Below are 22097 nucleotides of genomic sequence, written 5' to 3' on the forward strand. Positions count from 1 at the left end.
TGTTTGAGGGACGCATTGGGAGAGGTCAATGTCAGCCTCTTTGAGCACTGCTGCATAAGTTTTCGGCTTGAAGATGCCTGACTTGCTCCTTGTTTGCATGGGATGGTGATTTGTAGTAGCTGCTGATAGTGCAGGGGGAACTATCTCAGTCGGAGCTTGCTCAGGCACATTTGCAGCTAAGGGAGTTTCAAGAGAAAAAGAGTTAGCAGCAGTGACATCAGAATCATGATTAATAGACAAAGAAAAAGATGAAGTAGATAATGGTTCAGATATATAATTGAGCGTATTGGAAGTGTCATTCAATGTATGCAATGCATGATGGTGTGGTTGGGGAGAAGATGTGGGGTAAGGGGTTGGTGTCACTTGGGGTGCTGCTGCAGTAGGAGTGGAGGTGTTGCCTCGAATTGAAGATTCTGGTGTTGAATGGATGGTTGAGACATTGTAATGACTAGAAGTGCTTGTTGCTGAGGTGAGAAGTTGTTCTGGAAGACTTGGTGATGACCTTGATGAGGAAGATGGGGTGGGCTGGTTGGGCAAGATGGTGGCTGGAGGTTGGATAATGTTGGGTTTAGGAGTGGAATTGAAGTTGGTTTGATGTAGAAGATTTGACAAGGAAGGTATGAAGGTGGAAGGTGAGGTGTGAGGCAAGGATTGGCTTGGTTGATTCCTAAAGAGTTGGTTATAAGGAAATTCATACTCATTGAAGATGACATTCCTTGAAATGATTTCTTTTCCACTTGGCAGGAGGCATTTGTAACCTCTATGGTTGGGGGCATAACCTATGAAAATGGATTTTTGGGATCTATGATCAAACTTGTGTGCATTGTAAGGTTTGAGAAGTGGGTAACATGTGCATCCAAAGGGTTGTAGGATACTATAGTCTGGTTTTGTGTTGGTGAGGGCTTCAAGAGGTGTTTTGTTGTTGAGAGTTTGGGTGGGTAGTCTATTAATGAGGTAAGTGGCAGTGAGGGTTGATTCATCCCAAAAGTTTAAAGGAAGGTTAGCTTGGGCTAGCAATGTGAGTGAGGTTTCTGTGATATGCCTGTGTTTTCTTTCTACTAAGCCATTTTGCTGATGGGTATAGGGACATGTAAGTCTGTGTTGAATGCCATTTGTTACCAAAAACTGCTTGAATGGTGTGGACAAGTATTCTCCACCGTTGTCTGTTTGTAAGGCTTTGATTTTTAGCCCAGTCTTGAGTTCGATTGCTGACTTGTATTGCTGAAATGCTTCAAATGCTTGGCTTTTGGTCTTCAGTAGGTATGTGTAAGTATACCTTGTGCTTGCATCAATAAAGCAGATATAATACCTGCAACCTGATCTGCTGTATAAGGGTGCTGGCCCCCAAATGTCAGAAAATATAAGGTCTAAAAGTGCATAGTTAGAATGAGACTCAAGATGAGGTAGTTGGTGAATTTTACTAATACAGCAAGCATTGCATAATGAAGGATCATAGCTAATTTTATTCATTGAATTATCAGAACTTGAAGCATTACATTGATTCATCACTAGAGTTACCACCTTATCAGATGGATGTCCTAATTTTCTATGCCATAATTGGCTTGTATCACTAACCCTTTTACAAGTGACATGGGCTTCTGCATTTGAAATAGGACTTACTAAGGTATTTACAGACAATTGAGAGGCAGAATTACAAATTGAAATTGGACTTGTGACAACTTTATTTGCCGTTGAATTACAATTCAGTTTGGCTAGGTGAGAGGGTGCAGCAGCTCTCTCTTTATTATTCAATGCTGAACTCGCATTGGCAGTGGCTTGCACATGCTTATTTTCAGATTCAACATATGTATTTTGGGAGTTTTCAACAGTATTTGCATTGAAACAAGTAGGATTAACAGGTACAGACTTTGTTCTTGGGCCAATTTCGATCCCTTCAAACTTGTAAAGTCCTTCTTTAAGCAATCCTTGAAGGAGGATTTTCTTGGAGATCTGACATTTAACATTACACAGATAAGGCCAAAACTCAAAAAACACACCATTGTCTAAGGCAAATTTGGCTACACTCACTAAATTTTTGGATATATTAGGTACATGTAATAGGTTTTGCAATTTGAAAGGTTTGTTAGATAAAGATGCATGCATGAATGAACTTCCAATGTGTTCAATATCCATACCTTGGCCATTACCTCCAAACACTTGTTCAGTGCCATCATAATCAGATCCTGTGATGAGGTTCCTTTTGTCAAACGTGATGTGATGAGATGCACCCGAATCAGGGTACCAAGCTGTGTCTGGGAGAGCTGAAGGCAATGTAAGGAATGCTTGAGGATTGAGTGGTGCGGGAGGCTGAGTTTTCACTTCTTGAAATCTTTGTTGAGAGTTTTGAGAGCTTGTTCCATTGTGGAATGCTGCTGAAGGTGGTTGCGCTGCATTGAGGGGCTGCATTTGTGGATTCATGAAGTCTTGGTTGAACCTATGAAAACACTGCACTGCTGTATGGCCAAGTTTCCCACAAAGTTGGCATTGTGGCCTACTGCCCTGCCACCATGATGACCTTCCTGTGCCTCTGAAATAGCCTCTGCCTCTCGAGCCTCGAAAACCTCCTCTATAGTTGTTGAACCCTCTTCCTTGAAATCTTTCTGGAATATCTTCTCTTTGAGCAATGTTTGCCTGAACTGGTCCTAGCTCCGTCCTTCGAAATCTGTTAACTAATTCTTCTTGAGCGAGCAACTGAGATTCAAACTCGCTTTCTGACGTCTCTTCAATCCTTGCTGTTGCCACGGTGATGAAAACATTGTATTCTTCGCTAAGCCCTCCCAGTGCAGCTTCAATATACTCGTCTTTGGTTAGTGGAGCTCCAAGTGCACTAAGTGCGTCAGCAACTTGATTGATCTTCGCCATGTATTCGGTGACTGGAGAACCGTGCTTCTTGAGTGTCTTTAACTGAGTCTTGAGCTGCTTAATCCTCGATTTGACTCTAGATTCAAAATATTCACTCAACACATTCCAGATCTGGTATGCATAATCGTACTCAATTACACGGTTGACAAAGTTAGACTCCATTGTTGCTGTTAACCAAGCCACAAGGCACTGATCTTGCACTTCCCAGTCTGTGTAGCTTTGAGCTTCGATTCCTTCATGTCTGTCTGATTCTGAGCTAAACCTAGCAGGTACCATCCTTGGATCAAGATGACTTTGAAGCTTGTTCACCTTTATGCACGCTAGTGCTTGTTTCTTCCATGCTTTGTAGTTGTTCTCGTTGAGTTTAATGGCTGAAAACGCAGCGAACGTGTTCTGATTGAGGAAGCTCGTTGGAGCTTTTGGTGTTGGCGCAGTGTTCTCCATGGATCGTTGAGCTCTGATACCATGTGAAGGTATCAGACTCTTGAAGATGAAGAACAAGAATGAAAGAAGAGAGAGAGAGCAAGAGAGAGAGAGAGAGAGAGAGTGAAGGAGGAGAATTTTCTGGAAAATGAGATGTATTAGCTGAACTTACTAGTTTGTTACAGTGCATTAGTATTTATAGTGAGTGAGCTCTAACTACTTCTTATTAGATGTAACTGACTCAGTTTTCTTCTAACTGATTTCTCTAACAAACTCTAATATGTTGCACGTGTCTTGTCATGTGGCATCTCAATACTCTTAACATCTGGTGACACCCTTTTTCTTCTCTTTTTTAATGATGAATCTGTTATGTTGGAACTGTCGTGGGGTGGGTGGTAACTCCTTCCCTTCCCTAATAAGAGATTCGAAGAGGCAATATGAAGCTAGTTTCCACATTCTTGTGGAAACCCATATTAGTTGGGACAGGAAAAAAAATCGTGAGAAATTAGGCTTTGATAGCCACTTTGTGGAGGAAGCCAGAGGCTTTTCTGGTGGCATTTGGATGCTCTGAGATTTGAGTTTCTGGGAAGTTGATATTCTCAAGTCTCATATGCAATTTATCCATATGAGGGTGAAGGAGAAAGATTATATTCCTTTGAACATCACTACTATTTATGGAAGTCCTTAGAAAAATTTAAGAAGAGAATTGTGGCAGAATATCCATGACATTTGCCTGAGCTATGAAGATCCTTGGTGCCTTTTGGGTGATTTTAACGCCATTTTGTATTCTTGTGAACCTAGAGGAGGGGCTTTGAGTCAGGGCCAGGGGGTTCGTACTGAGTTCCAATCCCGCATTATAAACACTGATCTATTTGATTTGGGTTTTTTTGGTTAGCCATACACATAGAAAAGGATAACCTTGTGGAAAAGCTAGATAAGGAATTGTGTAATGTGGATTGGCAAATTAATTTTTCAGAAGCTAGAATCAAGCATTTGCCCATGCTTAAGTCTAACCATACTTCCTTATGCCTCCAACTCCTTGCTGCAGATCAAACTAATAGGAGAAGGAGACTTTTCAGGTTTTTGACAGCCTGGTTAACGCATTCGGAGTTTGAGAATCTGGTCTCTAATAGCTAGAGAGTGCAAAATTCTTGGACTAATTGCATTGTTGATTTTCAAAGATCCCCGGAAAAAAATGGAACCATTTGGTGTTTGGTAATATTCTTAGAAAAAAAGATAGAATTATGAGAAGGCTACAAGGGATTGTCAATAGTCTCAGTCACAGCAGCAATTATTTTCTAAAAAATCTCCAAGTCAACCTCTAAAAGGAATATGAAAATATTCTTGCTCAAAAAGAGATTATGTGGTACCAAAAATCAAGATGCAAATAGATTGAATGCAGGGATCATAACACAAAATATTTTCATGGAACTATTTTAGTTAGAATAAGAATGAATAAAGTGATTTCTATGCAAGATGATAATGGAAATTGGATAACTCACGACAATGTGATGGAGAACATGGCTACTTTCTTCTACTCATCTCTTTATTTTGATGATATTTCTGATTGTCCCTTTATTGTTAGTAAATCTTTTTCTACTTTAAATAATTTTGATCTTGTTTCTATTGGCAGGGATGTCACTTCCTAGGAAATCAAAGAGTTTGTTTTTAGTATGGGAGGACTAAAAATAGTATGCATACTATTTTTTACTAGAATAATTGGGATTATGTTGGACCAGACATATGCAAACTAGTGGAGAATATTTTTTAAATCCCAATAGTGTTTTAGAGATTAACGAGACACTTATCACTCTCATTCTTAAGGTGGAATCAGTTACTAGCCTTAAGCAATGAAGCCTATAAAATTATGGTTATGGAGAAATTAATTAATCTTACTTAGTGTAGTTTTGTACCTGACAAACATAGTTCAGATAACATCATTATTGCTCAAGAGGTGATTCATTCCATGAGGAATAAGAAGGGACCCAAAGGGTGAATAGCTATTAAAATTGATTTATGGTCAATTTGGATAGGTTCATAAGTAATTCTTTTTAACTTTTAACTTATCAAAAGTTATAGCATTAATGTTTGGTATAATTTTCAAAACTAAGTTGTAACTTTTTAAAAAGCTATTTAAGTACTTATGGAGAAGTTAAAAAAAATTACTTATAATAAAAAGTTTTTTTTATCATTCTTCTTTTAAAATAAGTATTTTTAGGACTAAAAAACCAAATATAAAATAACTTATTTATAAACTACTTTTTAATATAAGTATTTATTGTTTAAGCTCTTTTTTTAAAGGAGCTTAATTATACTGTTTATCCAAACTGTGTCTTAGAAAAAGTTTATGATATACTCAAGTGGAACTTCATCAAAGATAATCTTATTGACATTGGACATTTTTGCCACTTTATTGACTTGGTTTGCAAGTGCATCTCAACGGCTAGAACGAGGATTCTTTGGAATGGAGAAGTCTTAGATGAATTCAGTATTCACCCCTTCTAGAGAAATTCGGCAAGGCAATCCCCTTTCTCCCTACACCTTCGTTCTTGGTATGGAACGATTGTCCCAACTTATTTCGGCTGCAGTAGTTCATGGGTCTAAAAACCAATTCGTCTGAATAGACAAGGTCTAGAATTCTCGCACGTATACTTTGTCGACGATCTGATTTTATTTGCAGAAGCCAAACTGGAACAAGCAGAGATTATTCATAGAATATTGGTGCTTGTATCAGTAAGTGTTGAGTTAAGAAATTAACTAAATTAATTAGTGATGACAAACATTTTTTGGACAAAATAAATAATTAGTGTTAAGTATTAATAATTATATGTTGCTAATTATTTATTATATGTTGCAGGCCAAAACTTAGTTCAGTAGCCCAAATTGGTATGAAAATAATATAGCAAGGCTGGTGGGTTAATAAATAAACAAAGCCCATGAGGAAACAAGGCTGAAAAATCAAAACGGGCAAAAAGAAGTGATCCGATCCAAGCCCGTGTCCATCAATTCAAGTTGATCCAAGCTTCTCATACAAGATTGAAGTCTTCATTCCCTCTCACTTGCTTTTACCAAAGCAACATTCCTTTTTCTCTGACCATGTCAAATCACAAAACTCAGAAAAGTGAGAAAGAGAAAGAGAAAGCTTCTTCCCTAAGGTGATCATCAAAGAAGCAAGAAAGAGAAAGTCCAAGCTTGAAACTCAGAAGTCTAATCAACCATTTCAAACCAAATTAAGCTTAGGTTAAAGGTAACTCATTTCCTCATACATGCAACACACTTTCTTCTCTTCATCTTCAATTCTCTGTATCTCCATTTTGGGTTATATGAAAAAGAGTATTTCTGTTCTTCTCTACTGTAAATCCACGGTCTCAAACATGTCTTGGAGACTAAGTAGTTTTTCAATGGCTAAGATCAAGTTGACCATGGGAAGATTTCTATGGTTACTGCTTTATGGCTTTCGGTCAAGATGAAGAAGTCAGAAGCAAAGTTTCTACTCTAAGGATTAAAGTGAAAAAGTGAATATGTGGGTTGGAGAAGCTCAAGGCTCAAGGTGTTGACCTTGGAAGAAGAACCCAGCAACATGCAAGGAGATAAAAGAGGTTTGCTGTTCATTCAAAAACCAAGGAGAGAAAACCAGAGTTTGAGAGTTGTGTTCTGAAAAGAAGTTCCTCTACTTGGATAATGCTTTCTTTCAAAGAAGCATTCGGCCAATACTGAAGAACTCAAGCTGAGGTTTGCAAATCTGGTTTTGCACATAGTAAAGAGGCTGCTGATGAAGTCAATCTCCTTCATGTTTTACTGATTGTAATGTACTTTTCTAAGTTTATCTTTCTGTAATTTCTTGAGAGAAAAGGCATTGTGAGAAAGCTTAAGAAAAAGCCATGAGTGGAAAAAGGCTGAGTGATACACTTGAGAGAAAAAGCCTAGAGTTAATTTCAGATTTCTTTAGGTATATCTATGTCTTGTATCTTGTACCTGTGAGGTATCCCTTTTTTAGTTAGGTTAGCACTAAGAGTGAATAGTTAGGTATTAGCATAGCCAATGTCAAGTTAGGTTAGAACTTGAGTGTGAAAGGATTGGGTCAATCCTGTGAAATTGGTGTATGTAATAATGTTAACTATAGTGAAATTCTTCCATAGTTGTGGAGGAGACTGGACGTAGGTTGCATAGCACAAGGCAACCGAACCAGGATACATGCTGGTGTTAGTTTTTCTCTTCTCTGTTGTGTTCTGTTTTCTGATATTCATGAGACAAAAATAAATTGTCTCATAAATTTCCACTGCTGAGTTCAAACAGAATCAAAATTCAAAGTTTGTTTTAAAGGGTAATAACAGCAACTTAAAAGAAAGGCATAGATTCAACCCCCCTTCTCTAAACCTACCACAACCTTCAATAAGTGCAACACACTACTAATCATAATTATATTATTGGTATTCTAATCATATTAACAACTCCACACAAATTAAACTTGTCGTAGTCTTGATTTTAGAGGAATACAAAGATTTGAGTCCCGTAATCTAAAAAAAAAGCTTGAAAGCATAAGAGCAAAATGAAAGTAGAGCATCAAGATATTTGGAAATGATAAATATTTTTTAAATATTTTTATTATTTTTTTAAAAGTCAAATTATATATTGAGTTATTTTTCATTAATTTATACAATAATTTATTCTTTTATCACATGTTACAAACCTATAATTACTAATTTTCTTTAATTTTAAGTTATATGAGAAAGAAAATAATATAAGTTATTAATTACTTATATATTATCATAACTAATTATTATTGCGATATTTTTTTTCTTTGTTCATACCACTACTAGTACTATTTATTATGTTACTCATAATATGTAATTTCTAACCTAACCGAATAATTAATATTGCTTGGTGCGTATTTGCAAATGTGAAAAAAAAACATTTTGAAAAAAATAATAAAATTTTTGAATAAGACTAAAGTGAATCTTCAAGTCACCAAAAAAAAGTGAATCTTCAAAATCTAAATGAGATGATAATATTTAGAGAGGACGGGAAGGTTAAACTTCATTTGTTGAACATCTGATCTAGTGCTGACGTTAGTGGCTGAGGCTCTATGATGGTCACAACTCACAACCATTCAATATAGCAATCTGAGAGACAAACAATAGAAGCAATAAGTACAAGCATAATATTTTTATAACGGCTAATACTAAGTAACTAATCACTTTTTTAAACAACATGAATAATAAATGTTTAATTTATTAGGTATATAAATGGTTGTTCTAATATTAAAATTTAGATAAATAATTTAGAAGTGTAATATATTTTTATTTTATTGAGTTCATTATTTACATTATTTACAAAAATTATTGTCTACTTATACTTTTTCTTTTACAAGATATCAAATTAAACACAATGAACACCGAACATAATCAAAGGAATATTAATTGATTAGTAGAATTTTGTCAGAATTTATTAACATACTAAATTTTGTATAGTTAAATATTGAAAAATTTAGTCAAACTTTGAAAAATCTTGAATGGAATGGAGATTATCTCGTTCTTGTGACCAGCCAATGTATGAGCCAAAACATTTATTTCAACAATTTTTTGCGTAGCAAAAGCTAGCCATGACTTGATCTGATCAACCAACTTGATCTCATTAACAAGATAACAGCAGTGTGAAAAAGTGAACAGGAAGTGGGTACAATTTGGAAATAAACATATTAAGTGGCTATATTAGAAGCAAAAGCCTCCCAAATTAGTGAGCGGCTATATTAGCTCAATGATAAGAGAAAAAGTCTAGGACTAATAACTTTATTAAATTTTGTCTAGTATGTAACTAGTAAAATAAAAATAAATAATTTCACATCATTAAATAAAATTTTACACCATTATTACTGCCTCCTAACACTCCTTATAATTTAGTGGTTGTTTGAATACATCATAGTACAATTTTCAAGCTTGTAAGTTCTTGATTTAAAATCTCAATCTAAGTTCAATTTCAACATGGTCGATCAGTGCCATCGAACTTTATGAAATATTAATGAAATATAACTTGAATAGTAAGAAAAAGAAAAAAGTGCTAGAAATGCAAACTAAAAACAAAGTGCTACCCGATGCCTTCCTACAATTACAGAATAACAAAATATAGATAATATAATAGTGAATATTAATACTTTTATAACAATAATATTTGTAATAATACAAATAACAATATGCATATCATTAATAATAATAATAATAATAATAATAATAATAATAATAATAATAATAATAATAATAATAATGAAGATCAAACTATTAATTACTTTACTCGGATTAATAATATTATATCAGTGATCTTTTTAATAAATTTTTTAATTCAAATTACTTTTAACAAAAACCCTAAAATGCCACGCAAATGAAAACAAACTTTTTTGTGAAAAATATGAATAAAACACTATTTCAACCAAAAAATTTAACTTACACAATTAATAAATCGTTCCACCTAAGGTTAATTTATGTATGAGTAGTAAACAATACTTACTCAAAAATTAACATTCACTAATACTATTGTCGAATGTAATAGGTATATCTTACCGTCTGTGATAAATAACCCTAACTATACTTAATTATACCCTAAAGTCTAAGTACTAAACCAATAATCTTAAATTTTTTTTTTCTATCCAATTCAATTAAAGTTGTCTACTCCAAAAAATATTTCAATAAAACTGATGGTTTTCTGGCTAAGCCCACCCTCTTTTTTTTTTGTCAGCATGGTATTAATTTTTCTTGTTGATTTACAAGGTCAGTTAACAAATTAACCCCATCAACCAGATTGGGGGCCCATACTACTATAGTATTGATCATGATTTAATTAAACTAAACACCTTGCCTTAATCACAACACTTTCCAAAAGAATAAAGCTGAGGAGTAGCATGGATATTGCATCAGCAGTCACAGATCTTGTTTCTTCATGGAACACTTGTCATATAAATATAACACATACTTCTAGAATAAATCTATATATGTATATTTGTCCCCACTATCTACACCCAAAAATTTGCCAAAAAAAATAGTTTCTTAAATTTTTGTATTAGATTAAAAAAATATTTTTGTATTAGATTAAAAAATTATAAAACAGTAATAGTTTTTAAATTTCAATCATTATATAATTTTTTACTAATATAACAATACAGTATAAATTATTGTATAATTTAAAATATTTCATTTTTTATTCTCTTAATAAAATGAGATTATTAAATACCTATTTTTCGAATTAGAAAATAAAACAACAAATATTTTTAACTATGGTTCCAAACAACAACAACAACAACAAAGCCTTGTCCCACTAAGTGGGGTCGGCTACATGAATCAAACGACGCCATTGTGCTCTGTCATGTATCATGTCTACAGAGAGACCGTTTACATGTAGGTCTCGTTTGACCACCTCATGGATGGTCTTCTTAGGTCTTCCTCTGCCTTTTGCCCTTTGTCCATCTTCCATCTCATCCACCCTCCTGATTGGATGTTCTATCGGTCTTCTTCCCACATGTCCAAACCACCTGAGACGCGATTCAACCATCTTTTCCACAATGGGTGCTACTCCAACTCTCTCCCTTATATCTTCACATTTTTTTAAAATATTTTTATATATGATTTTTTTTAAATTATTTTATATTTTTATAATTATGTGAAATTTAATTATTTTAATTTATTATTAGGTATATTTTGGTAAAAATTAAAAACAATGACTATAAATACAATAGCTATTAAATGTATTTTCTCTCATGAATTTAATGACTATATTAAATACATTACTTATATACTATTTATTAGCTATATCTAATCTCAACTATTTAAATCAATTAATTGGCTATAAATATATTCATATTCTCATATAAAAATGTCATTCTCATAATATATATATTGTCTTAATATAAATATCATCATGTAATTTTTATTATAAAATTTTTTGGCCCACAAAAAATTTTCTTCACGCTCCACAAACTGGTTGGACCCAAATCGGAATTCTGCAATCTGCTGTTGAATCAGGTGCATATCAGACCTAATTTGTTCGGTCTGTGTCTAAACAACTATTATTGTTCATATAAATCATTAGCCATTTGTTAGTTATTTCTTATTGTTAACGTACTTACTATTATTCATTTGGCTGACATTTTTAAATTTAACAATTGCACCAAATTCAAATAACTACACAGTATAAAAAGTTCCACACTGCACAATTCCATAAATCAAGGTTTTGTGACATCCTGTATGTAAGAATATGATATCTCAATCAATCACTTTCTGCCTTATCATCACATTGCAATAGTTGGCACATCACTGACCTTGCCATTCAGCTAAGGAATCATCAGATTTAAGTACAAGAGTTGTAGTCTGATTTTCTTACATGGATAAATGGATTTCATACCAATTGTCGTGAGTATCTCTATTGAGCCAAGAACAGCGTTAGCTTGTAACACCATTTTTTTAACAACACACACACACATACATGGTAGAGAATGGCTTCAGGAATTATGCAATCATCAAGTAACATTGCCAAATCGAGTTTATTCGGTTGCAACAAAGAACGGTAATCCCCTAACATCACAAATGAAAACCAAATTCAGTACTTATTCCAACGCTTTCAGAAGCAAAAGATAGAAAAATTCAAAATAGCTTATTACCAGCCTCCATGTCTTGAGAAAAAGTCATTATCTAGTGATATGGCAAGAGCTACTGCTACAGCTCTCTCCGCCAGGGTCAGTGGGCGAATAACTTCTAGTTCCTCCATCTGCGAAGGAATATCATATTTATCAGTAATTAGAAAAGCACAGAAAAGTATTCGTCGAAAACAAGGGACACTACCTTGGAAGCACGGCCAATCTTCAAGTCTGGATCTGAGATCCCAAACCGAATAACATATTGACCAGCATCAGTCAAAAGCTTCACATAAAGCAAATATATAAATGATATGTCACCTCTCAGTTAAAATGCATTATACAAGATAGAAAGTCTGAAAATTTGAACATGAAATTCTCAGTCCAATTCAGTTAGGTGACTTTAGAATACAAGACAAGCTGATAGATGATGGGAGAACCAAATTTAAATACGTAGCACTTACGAAATAGGAAGAAAAACAAAGGCCAAAGGAGATCTGGTCCTGAAAGGCTTCAGTTTTAAGAAAAATCTGAACTAATTAATTACGGTTATTAATCCATTTATAATATAGTATAGAAACCCCCTATCGAATCAAATCCTAGCCCTTGGATAGTAACAGCATAACCATCTAAGGTGGCTTCAATGGGGAAAAAATGGAAATATAAAACAAAAGTAAAATACGGCTGCTAAAATACTTAAACTACTGCATGAACTGTGATCCCTTTATTAGCGCCTTTTTTTTCTTATTCCCTTCTTTTATCCTATAGTGCTAGTTAATTCAGCGAGTTAAATATTTTTCTCATTCTGATTTCTACTGATATAGATCCATTTTTGTCATACTGGCTCTTTCCACAAGTCACTAGCAGTTATGGTTCTCATATATGAAAGCCCTAAATTTTCTTTTCTTGGCAAGAAAAAGTTATGGGGAGAAGAGTTTTCTCCATTACAATATCAGGGTTCAAACTCAAGATGATGGACCAAAAATTATCATTAATTTTTTCCAAAATAAAACTTATTCAAAAATTTGCAATCTCTTTTTTAATAATGTTTAAAAATAACTGATAATCAACAAGCATGTTTGACAAAACGTTCCAAAAGCCATTACACAAAAGTGAAAATAAAAATAATAAATGTCATAAACCTACCTCAAAGCCAAAACCTCTCCAATCACGATCTATCTGAGCTAGAACCTCACCGTTAATATCTTTCAAGGTGAAAGTCCAATTCCAAAGGCCAGGATTCTCAACCACAGCAAATTGTTTATTCCTGAAAGCATTATTGTACCAAAGTTGCATTTTGCAGAACAGATTTGTCAAATAGTTAAACTTAAGGTGAGTTAGAAAGCAATGAATCCAATATATAATGCAAGTTGCTAAGGATACAAAACATGAAACTGCATAAATTTAAATAATGCAGCAAGCATTACTTCCATAGTTCCATAGACAGCTAAATTAACATACCACTTTTTTCGGTTAAGACAAACTTATAGAAAAGTGAACAACAATTTACGTATAGGCTTAACCCAGCTTAAATTTTCTCAAACAGAACATTTGGATCTAAAAGACAACTAAATAGAGCAAAGCATGTTATGATTTTGGCAGTTACAAATACTATAAATCAACACATTGCATCTTGATATTACCCTAGGTACAAATCATAGATTCTCCTCCAAAGATGCCATCTCTGGTGAACTACTCCAACTTCCTGAATAGATATCAACACAATTAACAACCGAGTTGCTGAGGAATTTAACAGTGTAACAAGGTAGAACTTCAGCGTAAATGCCATACCTTACCATCAATTTCTGCATAAATTGAGCTCGTTATCCACCAAAATGGTCTGCGAACCTAACCGTAGAAGAACATAAACTCAACTCAGGGTAAACGATAAACTAATTGAGACAGGTGTTCTACTAATATACTAGTGTGTCTTAAAATTAACTTCTTATGTGCATTGTGAACAACCAAACTGGAAAGTGATGTGTTTTCCTCACCCTGAAAAGCTCGTTCCCCAAACCATCAGTTATGTATGCAATGAAAGGCCGCCGTAGACGAAGAAACTACAGTAAGAAAAGATCAAACGGAATCAAATAAACAAGTATGTAAACAAAATTCATATTGAAAACATGAATAGCGCAAAAGACAACCAAATCAAATGTGGTTTCCAAATTAAGAAATTATACCATAAATTAGATTCAATGATTCATTGTTCATAGAAGACTAACTTTTCTACCCACATAACCCAACCAATATTAGCATCCTAATTCCTAAATCATCATAACATTGCAATTCTGCTGATTCACGATTTTTAACATGATGCCAGCAATTCGTGCTAAGATTCCAACCATTTGTGTGATTGTCTCTCCAATATTTAGAATTAGCATTGTAAAATAACATTGAATCAGTAGATACAAATCTTTAAATTGCACTATTTCTACAACTATGCATTATGTTTTAATAGAAGTTAAGTTAGGTCTATCCTTCCTTATGAACATGCAATGGTGGCTAATACTGAGGCTTGTTACCTGTTGATTTAGATTGGGAGATAAACACCGAATGAGAGATCTAGAGTGAGTGCGTAAATTTGATAAATGCCATTTATGCAAATTCACGAATACCCATTACCTTGGGAACCTATCAGACAACTTTAGTTGTGTTTTCTGAATCATTAGATTAGTCATCAATCTTTTATAGGCCTAATACCATGTTTCTTTCCATTGTGATATCTGCCCGCTACATTTTAAGTAATAATTTACTTCCTTTTCTTAGAAAATTAGAAGTGTAGATGTCTAGACTGATACAGAAATGAATAATACAGCCAAAGCATTCATCTAAATAGAATACACAGCCATTTCGAAGTTATTAATATTACAGTATATACACGACAAAGGCAAAACAGACCATTTACTCATTAATTTCTTACCATATGGATTATACATGAAAAATAGCATTGTCTAAAATAAACAAGTACAAGAATTGAGATTTAAATTGATTATTTGGATACCTGCCTGGCAAGCACATTGCTCTGTTCACGAATGAAACCTACAGGCTATATCGTAGCAACCATAGAAAACAAGTTCAACCATCATTGTTAGTAGGAATGTAAAGAAAATACGAGCATAAACTATAACTGTCATGATGAAAAAGGTGATGAAAATTATAACTAACCGATTTAGGGTAGCACGGATCTACAATGGCGTAACGATTTTCCTTCAAAAACAAAATAAAAGAACTCAAACAGTCAAAGATAAAATAGTAGGAAACAAATAAATAAATAAATAAATAAATAGACAAATAATTTGTTGGAAACTGTAAGAATTATGCCCCAGAAACTCAATGCAAAGTATGTACTGCCCCTAACGAGATGAACAAAACAAAACAGATCATTAAAATATCTCTATCAAGACAAAAACAACCATTGAAGAATAAGAGGATCACCTGCTCAAAGCCAAATACAAGATTTGCCCACTCAATATCTCTGGTAATTAGCAAGTTGGACCTCGCAACCAAAGGTGCTAACTTGGCCTAATATTAGAGGACAAATAGAGAACGTTTCATTATTTTAGTCTTAAATTTGACACAGAACCACTGATAATCTACATGACTTGAGACATCATCAAGGTATAGGTTTAAAACTAGTTACACCCTAAAGTACCCATATGCTTGTTTTACATGAAGATAAGCTACTACACCAAACATACCTTCGCTATATTTTTCATACCCCAAATAGCAATTAGCAAACTTAAGTTAAATTTCAATTATATGGCAGCCAAAACACAAACGAACTAATGGAAAATTAACTTGTCTGATTAGAAGACTCACCTCTTCGGGAGATTCTGCTTTCAAAACCTCAGAAACAGATTGACTAATTGGAGGTTGCTTCAAGAGCTTTTTACCTCTCCTTTTGACTCCGCTGTCTTCAGCAACAGAGGAATTGAAAAACCCTCTGCGATCACCATCAAGCAGTCTCATCCGTTGTTTCTCTATGGGGTGCTTCCCCATTTTCCTATCAGCAGCCCAAAGCTTCACAAGGAATTCCCTACTCAACTGATGATCAGCTTCATTTCCACGGCCAACGCCGCTTCCAAATAGCCGACACACAATGATGGGAATGTTATTGTTGTAGTTCCTAGCAACATTTTGTTGAAGACCCAAAAGCCCATAGACATGGGGATCGGTTATCTTAGAGAAGCAGCTCCTACCGTACTTTGTCCAATTCATCTTCAATCCAAAAGATTACAACTTTGATGAATAAACATAGATTTACATTGAAGCTATGTTATATGGATATGGGATATGAAAATTGAGGGGAAAACAAAAGGGCTATGAGTAGGGCACATTTGATTCGAATAAATAATCCTTCTGATCCTTTTAACAGTTCACACACAATAAAATTCCCAGGAAAACACATTCACACAAAAAGAAAAGAACCTTTATCTGATCCTTTTAAATGTTCGCCATTTATCTGAAATGTCAAAGTCTGCCATTTAGTTTTCGCATATATCATCAATTTTTATTCTTAGATGATGTTCCTATCCCTATTATTCGTTATCCCTTTATTGGACAAAGCTTTTCATTTCATAGGGCATCTTCACATTACTTGCATAATTAATTTGCTTTCTCCAATTTCTTATTTCCTGTTCATTTGATCTAATTTTCGATAGTTTTTTTTTTTTTATCGAATAAAATTGTTACCATCAATAAGAAGACAACAATATATATCTACCTTGAACACTTATATTTGAACACCAAGCCTAGGTATAACATTAGATATCTACCTTTTATTTTATTTTATTTTTTTCTTTTCTTTTCCCTCTTGAAGAATTAAAGTTGGGGCTAAAAAGTTTCTAACTAAAATAAAAAAACAGGTACCTTACTAGGTGTCAAACTTGAGTATTCATATAGCTATGTTCAATAAGAAAAAATCATAATACAATGTAATTCAATTTATTGCGTCATGCTTTAATAAGAAAACAATATCAAGCTTTTTCTCAATATTTTTATTGTGATAAATTAAAAATAATACCTTTTATCCAATAATGTGTAAAGAAAAAGAAAACAGCAACTTATACAGCCATATAAATACATACTATTTTGAATTTATTTGTCCACTCTCAATCTCTTTTACCTTTTCTATTCCAATAATTCTAACCAGAAGTAATAAATAGTATAATTAGATAGTTTGATTTCATGGAAAAAGTACTTCATTTGTTATTAGCTGATTCATAAAATAATGTAATCATTTAATTTTGGTTGAGCATTTAATGTTTTGCTCTCTATAATAAAAAAAGAAACTACAGTAATAAGAATGCTTAACATGCTGGGACTTTTAAGTTTTATCATACTTTACAGAGGAAGTTGTTAATCTTTTATGCATTAATGAGACACTGAAATATTTAACACAAAATTCTATCTAACTCAATAAATCTTCCGTCTATTCCCTTTATATAATCACCTTCAAGCAGAATCTCATTCTCATGCTTTAGGACAATAATGCTTCCTTAGTATATATGTGTGTATTTTTCATTCAACAAAATAATATTCTTGATCCTATGTAGTTGAGACAATTATTGAAGGCTTAAGTTTCGTTACAAATTTAAAGCTTTTGTTCCACCATTAATTAATATATGAATACTTTTAAAACTTGATTTGCTGTGATTTTGTCAGATGTACTACTTTATATTAGATATCAGTTCAATCAGCCAGTTTTTATTGAACTTGGTTCAAATGTATCAGAAAATCTGAGTTCAAATGAATCAGAAGGGTTGATATTAGACTTGGTGATCTTTATCTCTCTTTGCATTTATTTTATATTGCTATAATCTTTTTAATTATTCTACTTTATTCTACTTATAATTTGTTCTAAATTATATTTTTTTTTTTCAAATTGTAGAATGTCTGAAATGACCTCTGATCTGAAAAAAAGATTTAATATCGCTTTTGAACATATCAAATATGGGATCTCTGTTAAATTGAGACTTGAAATAAGACCACAATTTCAGATGATTTCAAAATTGAACAATGCCTACTATATATTAACAAAAATTGCGGAAAGAAATGGACTTTGATTCCAAAACAAAGTTGGCATTATGTGTAAGATCATTGACAAAAATATAGGCCAAAGGCATGGCGTTAGTGTCACATCAATTTGTTAAATTTAACATGTTGTAGGAGGGACATAATAAAATACCAAAAAAGAAAAGGAAAAATAGAATAGGCAAAATAGCATATTCACAAATAATCTTTTTCAGCAAAAAATTATTCTGAATCTTCATTCAAGGTTGACAGAAATAAAGAGATCAAATTTAAAATATTAATCTGCTGCTTTTTAAAAAGGATTGTTGAGAATTTATAATATTTTTTTTAGTTTTATGTTGAACTATATACAATTTATAATAGTATTTAACAATAAATTTTTTTATTATTTTCAATCATTTACTAATTTTTGTCAATTATATAATCATATCATAGAACTGTTACTTACTTGTATTGATCAGTTTTCGTTTGACAGTTGACCTTTTTCCATCTAATAGTTATCATACTCAACTTTGTGAACTTCCACTATATGGTCAATGCTTTACTCTTAATATTTTCCTAGTGAAGGGTCATAACAGCTAGGCTTAAAATGTTGTTCTACAAGAGTGGGAGATTAAACCCACACCACTTAGTTATAAGACCTAGTGAAATAACTATTTGATGTAAAATAGAATGGTTAAGTAGGTATAAGTAAGTATAACAAGGAAAGTAAAAAGTTGCAGTAAAAATTGAATTGAATAAAGTAGTAATAGTAGGACAGAACCAGAAGTAGTAATAGTGAGTGTCACCAACAAATTCCAACAGATTCATTAAAATTGAATTGAATAAAGTAGTAACAATAGTAATAGCAAGCTAGTATAGATTCAAATATTATTACTTTTATATGTGGAAAAAATTCATAACAGAACCATAAGAGAGAGACCTCCAAATCAGCACATAGCTAAAAATGCTATATAAGCTAGTTGAGGCAAATGATCAAACACCTACATTGCAATAATTAAAAAAATGAGAAAAAAGATAAAACAAAGAGAGAAACCTGGCTCAAAGCTGTGGCCTTGAAATCAAAAGATCTCAAAAGAAGTGAATGACTCTTCTCCTCTTTCTTCTCCTTCTCCTTCCTCTTCTCTTTCTTCTCTTTCTCTATGTAGCAGTGTTGCTCCTTGTTGTGTTTTGTTTTGATGTCATGAACTGTGATGATGCCCAATACAAACAAAATCCAAACTATATGTATCAGTATCCCTTGCTTTAGGGGATGTTATCAAATAAAGGTTAAAATCTTGTTAACCATATAACATAATTCAAACAAGAACAAGAGAACCAGAGAAGGGAAAGGGACTACGAACTAGATTGAAATCAAAGCAAGCCTTTTTGTTGTAGCTAGCTTTATTCTCATCCATGAATAAAAAAGAAAGATCCTACTGAATATGTTTTCCCTATCTTAATCATTATCATTCGGATCTATACACAGATCAGAAAGAATGAAGCACAAACTAGTATAAAGAACGTAACAAATGATATGAAAATTGAGACTGATGATGCATATATATTATACCGACTAGACCAACCAACAAAATTATCAAGCAGAGGCAACAAGAAGTAAGAGATATGCGATTTTGGGCTTAAATACCTAGCTTGATGACTACCAAAAAATTTCATCCATTAACAAGAAGTTAGAAATCTGCAACAAAATCAGAACTGGAATTAGATTTCATTGGAGAAGGTTAAATAAGAGAAAAGAAAGGATGAGGGTTACCGTCAATTGAAGGGGAAGACTAGCGCAGCGGCAACAACGGCGGCTATGAAAGAGCGACGGCGGCGCGGCAGCAACGGAGAGGGGGAGCTGGTACTGAAATGGCGGAGGTGAAATGGGGGAGCCCTTGCATTTTACTTTCTGAAATGGGGTTAAAAGTGTTAAACCGTGGTAAATTGGGGAAGTTGGTTTCGAAATTCTTTTGTAATAAAATTTGCTAGTAATTTATTTAGAGAAAAGCTCTAGTTAGGGCTGGACTCACGAAAATTAAGTTTGACACGACTCGACTTATTAATAATTGAACTTAATTCGTAAGCTCAAGCTCGAGCTGGCTTAAATAATAGGAACATAATCTATAATTTTATATCAATAAATTATAACTTATATATATTAAAAAATATTTAAAAAATAAATTTAATATATTGTCCATCTATCAATTATAAATTTTTTATTTATATGCTACATTAAAATTATATATAAAAAATGGCTATAAAATTTTAAACAATTAACATTAATATATACATAAAATTATATATTACTATTTTATATATATTAAATTATTAATACGCATATCCTCTATACATTTAATCTATACTTTTAATATTATATATATAATCGAGTCAGCTCACGAACTAATGAGGTTGGCTTATCCAAACTCAAGTTCGGCTCATTTAATTTATGAGTTCAAATCTAAGCTCAAGCTTGACTCACCAGCTCATGAGTTCAGCTTATCGAGCTATTAATGAGTCGAGCTCGAGCTGACTCATGAGCTGGCTTGACTCACTTCTAGCCTAGCTCTAGTCCACCACAAAATTTATTATTTTTGTTAGAATTTTTAATTATTAATTTAATTTTGTTAGTTTAAAAATTTAATAATATATTTTTTGTTTATACTTTTAAATATTGATAATTAATTGATGGTCAAGAATAATAAATTCTGTTAGGCTTATAATATTCCTCATTTAATAGATATTTTAAAAAATTGATAATTATTGCAATCATATTAAGTAGTTAAAAAATTACCTGGTTCTCTATTTTACAGGATTGCTACACATCCAAGTATTTTTTCATCCAAATTTATTTAAGTAGGTCCAACACCAACAAAAATCACTCTCATTATAAGAGCGTCATTACACGCGTTTTTTCTTCTTCTTGTTTCAAAGTCACCCATACGTTCTTCTTCTTCTTCGCACACGCAGATTCTCCTCCTCCTCTTCTTCTTCTCCTCTTTAGTTATCGTCGTTACAAACAATACCAAGATTTTGCTAACATGTTTATTGCTCCTGATTTTTTTTGGTGCCATAATTAAATAATTTCAGTTTATTTTTTAGTTTATTTCGATTTATTTATGAATTAATTTCAGATTATTTGTGTGTTAATTTCGGTTGTTGTGAATAAAAAATTTGGTTAATACTTATTAGCAGCATCAAATGAACCGAAATTAATACACAAATGAACCGATAATTAACACACAAATGAACCGAAATAAATTAAAAAATGAAGCGAAATAAATTAAGAAATTATGGCAGCAGAGAAAATCAGAATTAATAAAGACATTTGCAAAATGGTTAGTGATGATGAAGAAGAAGAAGGAGGAGAAGAAGAAGAAAAGGAGAAAAACTTGCGTATACAAATTTGGAAGAAGAAGAAGAAAAATGAGGAGAAGAAGAAAGAGAAAAAGAAGAATGGAAGAAGAAGAACTCGTGCAAATTTGAAAAAAGAAGAAGAAATACGAGGAGGAAAAGAAGGAGAAGGAGAAGAAGAAGAAGAAGGAGTGCGTGATTTAAAAAGTTATTATAACAACTTGGATAGATTTAGATAAATATTTTGCTTTGATGTATAATTTTATTCTCTATTTTATTTAATAAATCTAAACTATTTATTACATTTTAAAGATAGATCTCTATATCTATTTTTATAGACCCAAATAATGTTAGTATTATTAAAATTAAAATAGATAACTAGTTTATCTATTTTTAGAAAATGTTGTTTTTATTCTTGTCAATTCTATGGGATTTTTTTTATTCTTAATTCTTATTTAATTAAGACATCAAAATAGAAAACCTAACATTAGGTTAAATTTAGAGATAGTCGAGCTCGAACCGATGACTTCTACACAAGGGCCTAGCTTTATTGGGATAATGGGAGTCATGGTCCCAAATATTTTATAAAACAATTAATAGTAAAAAAATATGGGGAAACAATGTTAATTGTGAATAATATAAACAATGGATTAAAGAAGAAAAGTAAAATTAAAATTAAAAATCAGATTATTAATTAATTATTGAGTAATTTATGTTGATAAATCAAACCAATCCCAAAATTATTTGAATCCCCAAATACAAAATTGATATGTAGATGTCTGAATCGATGTAAATCGAATTTATGGAATTCGAATTAGGGACTCTA

General features: G+C 32.7%; 1 protein-coding gene across 2 annotated transcripts; it reads right to left on the reverse strand.

Annotated features, from left to right (window-relative positions):
* Positions 1-11463: 11463 nt before the first annotated feature.
* On the reverse strand, positions 11464-19888 carry LOC112741020 (altered inheritance rate of mitochondria protein 25). Of its 2 annotated transcripts, XM_025789821.3 has the most exons (14): positions 19692-19888; positions 19566-19616; positions 18975-19126; positions 15725-16123; positions 15341-15427; positions 15071-15112; positions 14907-14951; positions 13897-13962; positions 13694-13750; positions 13546-13607; positions 13049-13169; positions 12111-12188; positions 11930-12036; positions 11464-11843 (listed from the first exon to the last, which is right to left on the reverse strand). In XM_025789821.3, exons 4-14 carry the CDS (start codon positions 16121-16123, stop codon positions 11813-11815), a joined length of 1095 nt encoding a protein of 364 aa, XP_025645606.1. In that variant the 5' UTR covers positions 18975-19126; positions 19566-19616; positions 19692-19888; the 3' UTR covers positions 11464-11812. The 2 variants fall into 2 exon arrangements, with proteins under 2 accessions (XP_025645606.1, XP_025645607.1); XM_025789822.3 differs by lacking the exon at positions 19566-19616.
* Between the last annotated feature and the right edge of the window lie 2209 nt (positions 19889-22097).

This window comes from Arachis hypogaea, chromosome 14 (genome assembly GCF_003086295.3).
Source record: "Arachis hypogaea cultivar Tifrunner chromosome 14, arahy.Tifrunner.gnm2.J5K5, whole genome shotgun sequence".
NCBI classification, from domain to species: domain Eukaryota; kingdom Viridiplantae; phylum Streptophyta; class Magnoliopsida; order Fabales; family Fabaceae; genus Arachis; species Arachis hypogaea.

What these genes read in the sequence shown, in the direction of transcription:
- LOC112741020 (XM_025789822.3), bottom strand. Translation starts at nt 16,123, where the DNA reads ATGAATTGGACAAAGTACGGTAGGAGCTGCTTCTCTAAGATAACCGAT. An exon ending in GCAATGTGCTTGCCAGGCAG is followed by an intron (nt 13,963 to 14,906) that starts GTATCCAAATAA and finishes TTCTTACTGTAG; the next exon opens with TTTCTTCGTCTACGGCGGCC. An exon ending in ATGCAGAAATTGATGGTAAG is followed by an intron (nt 13,608 to 13,693) that starts GTATGGCATTTA and finishes ATATCTATTCAG; the next exon opens with GAAGTTGGAGTAGTTCACCA.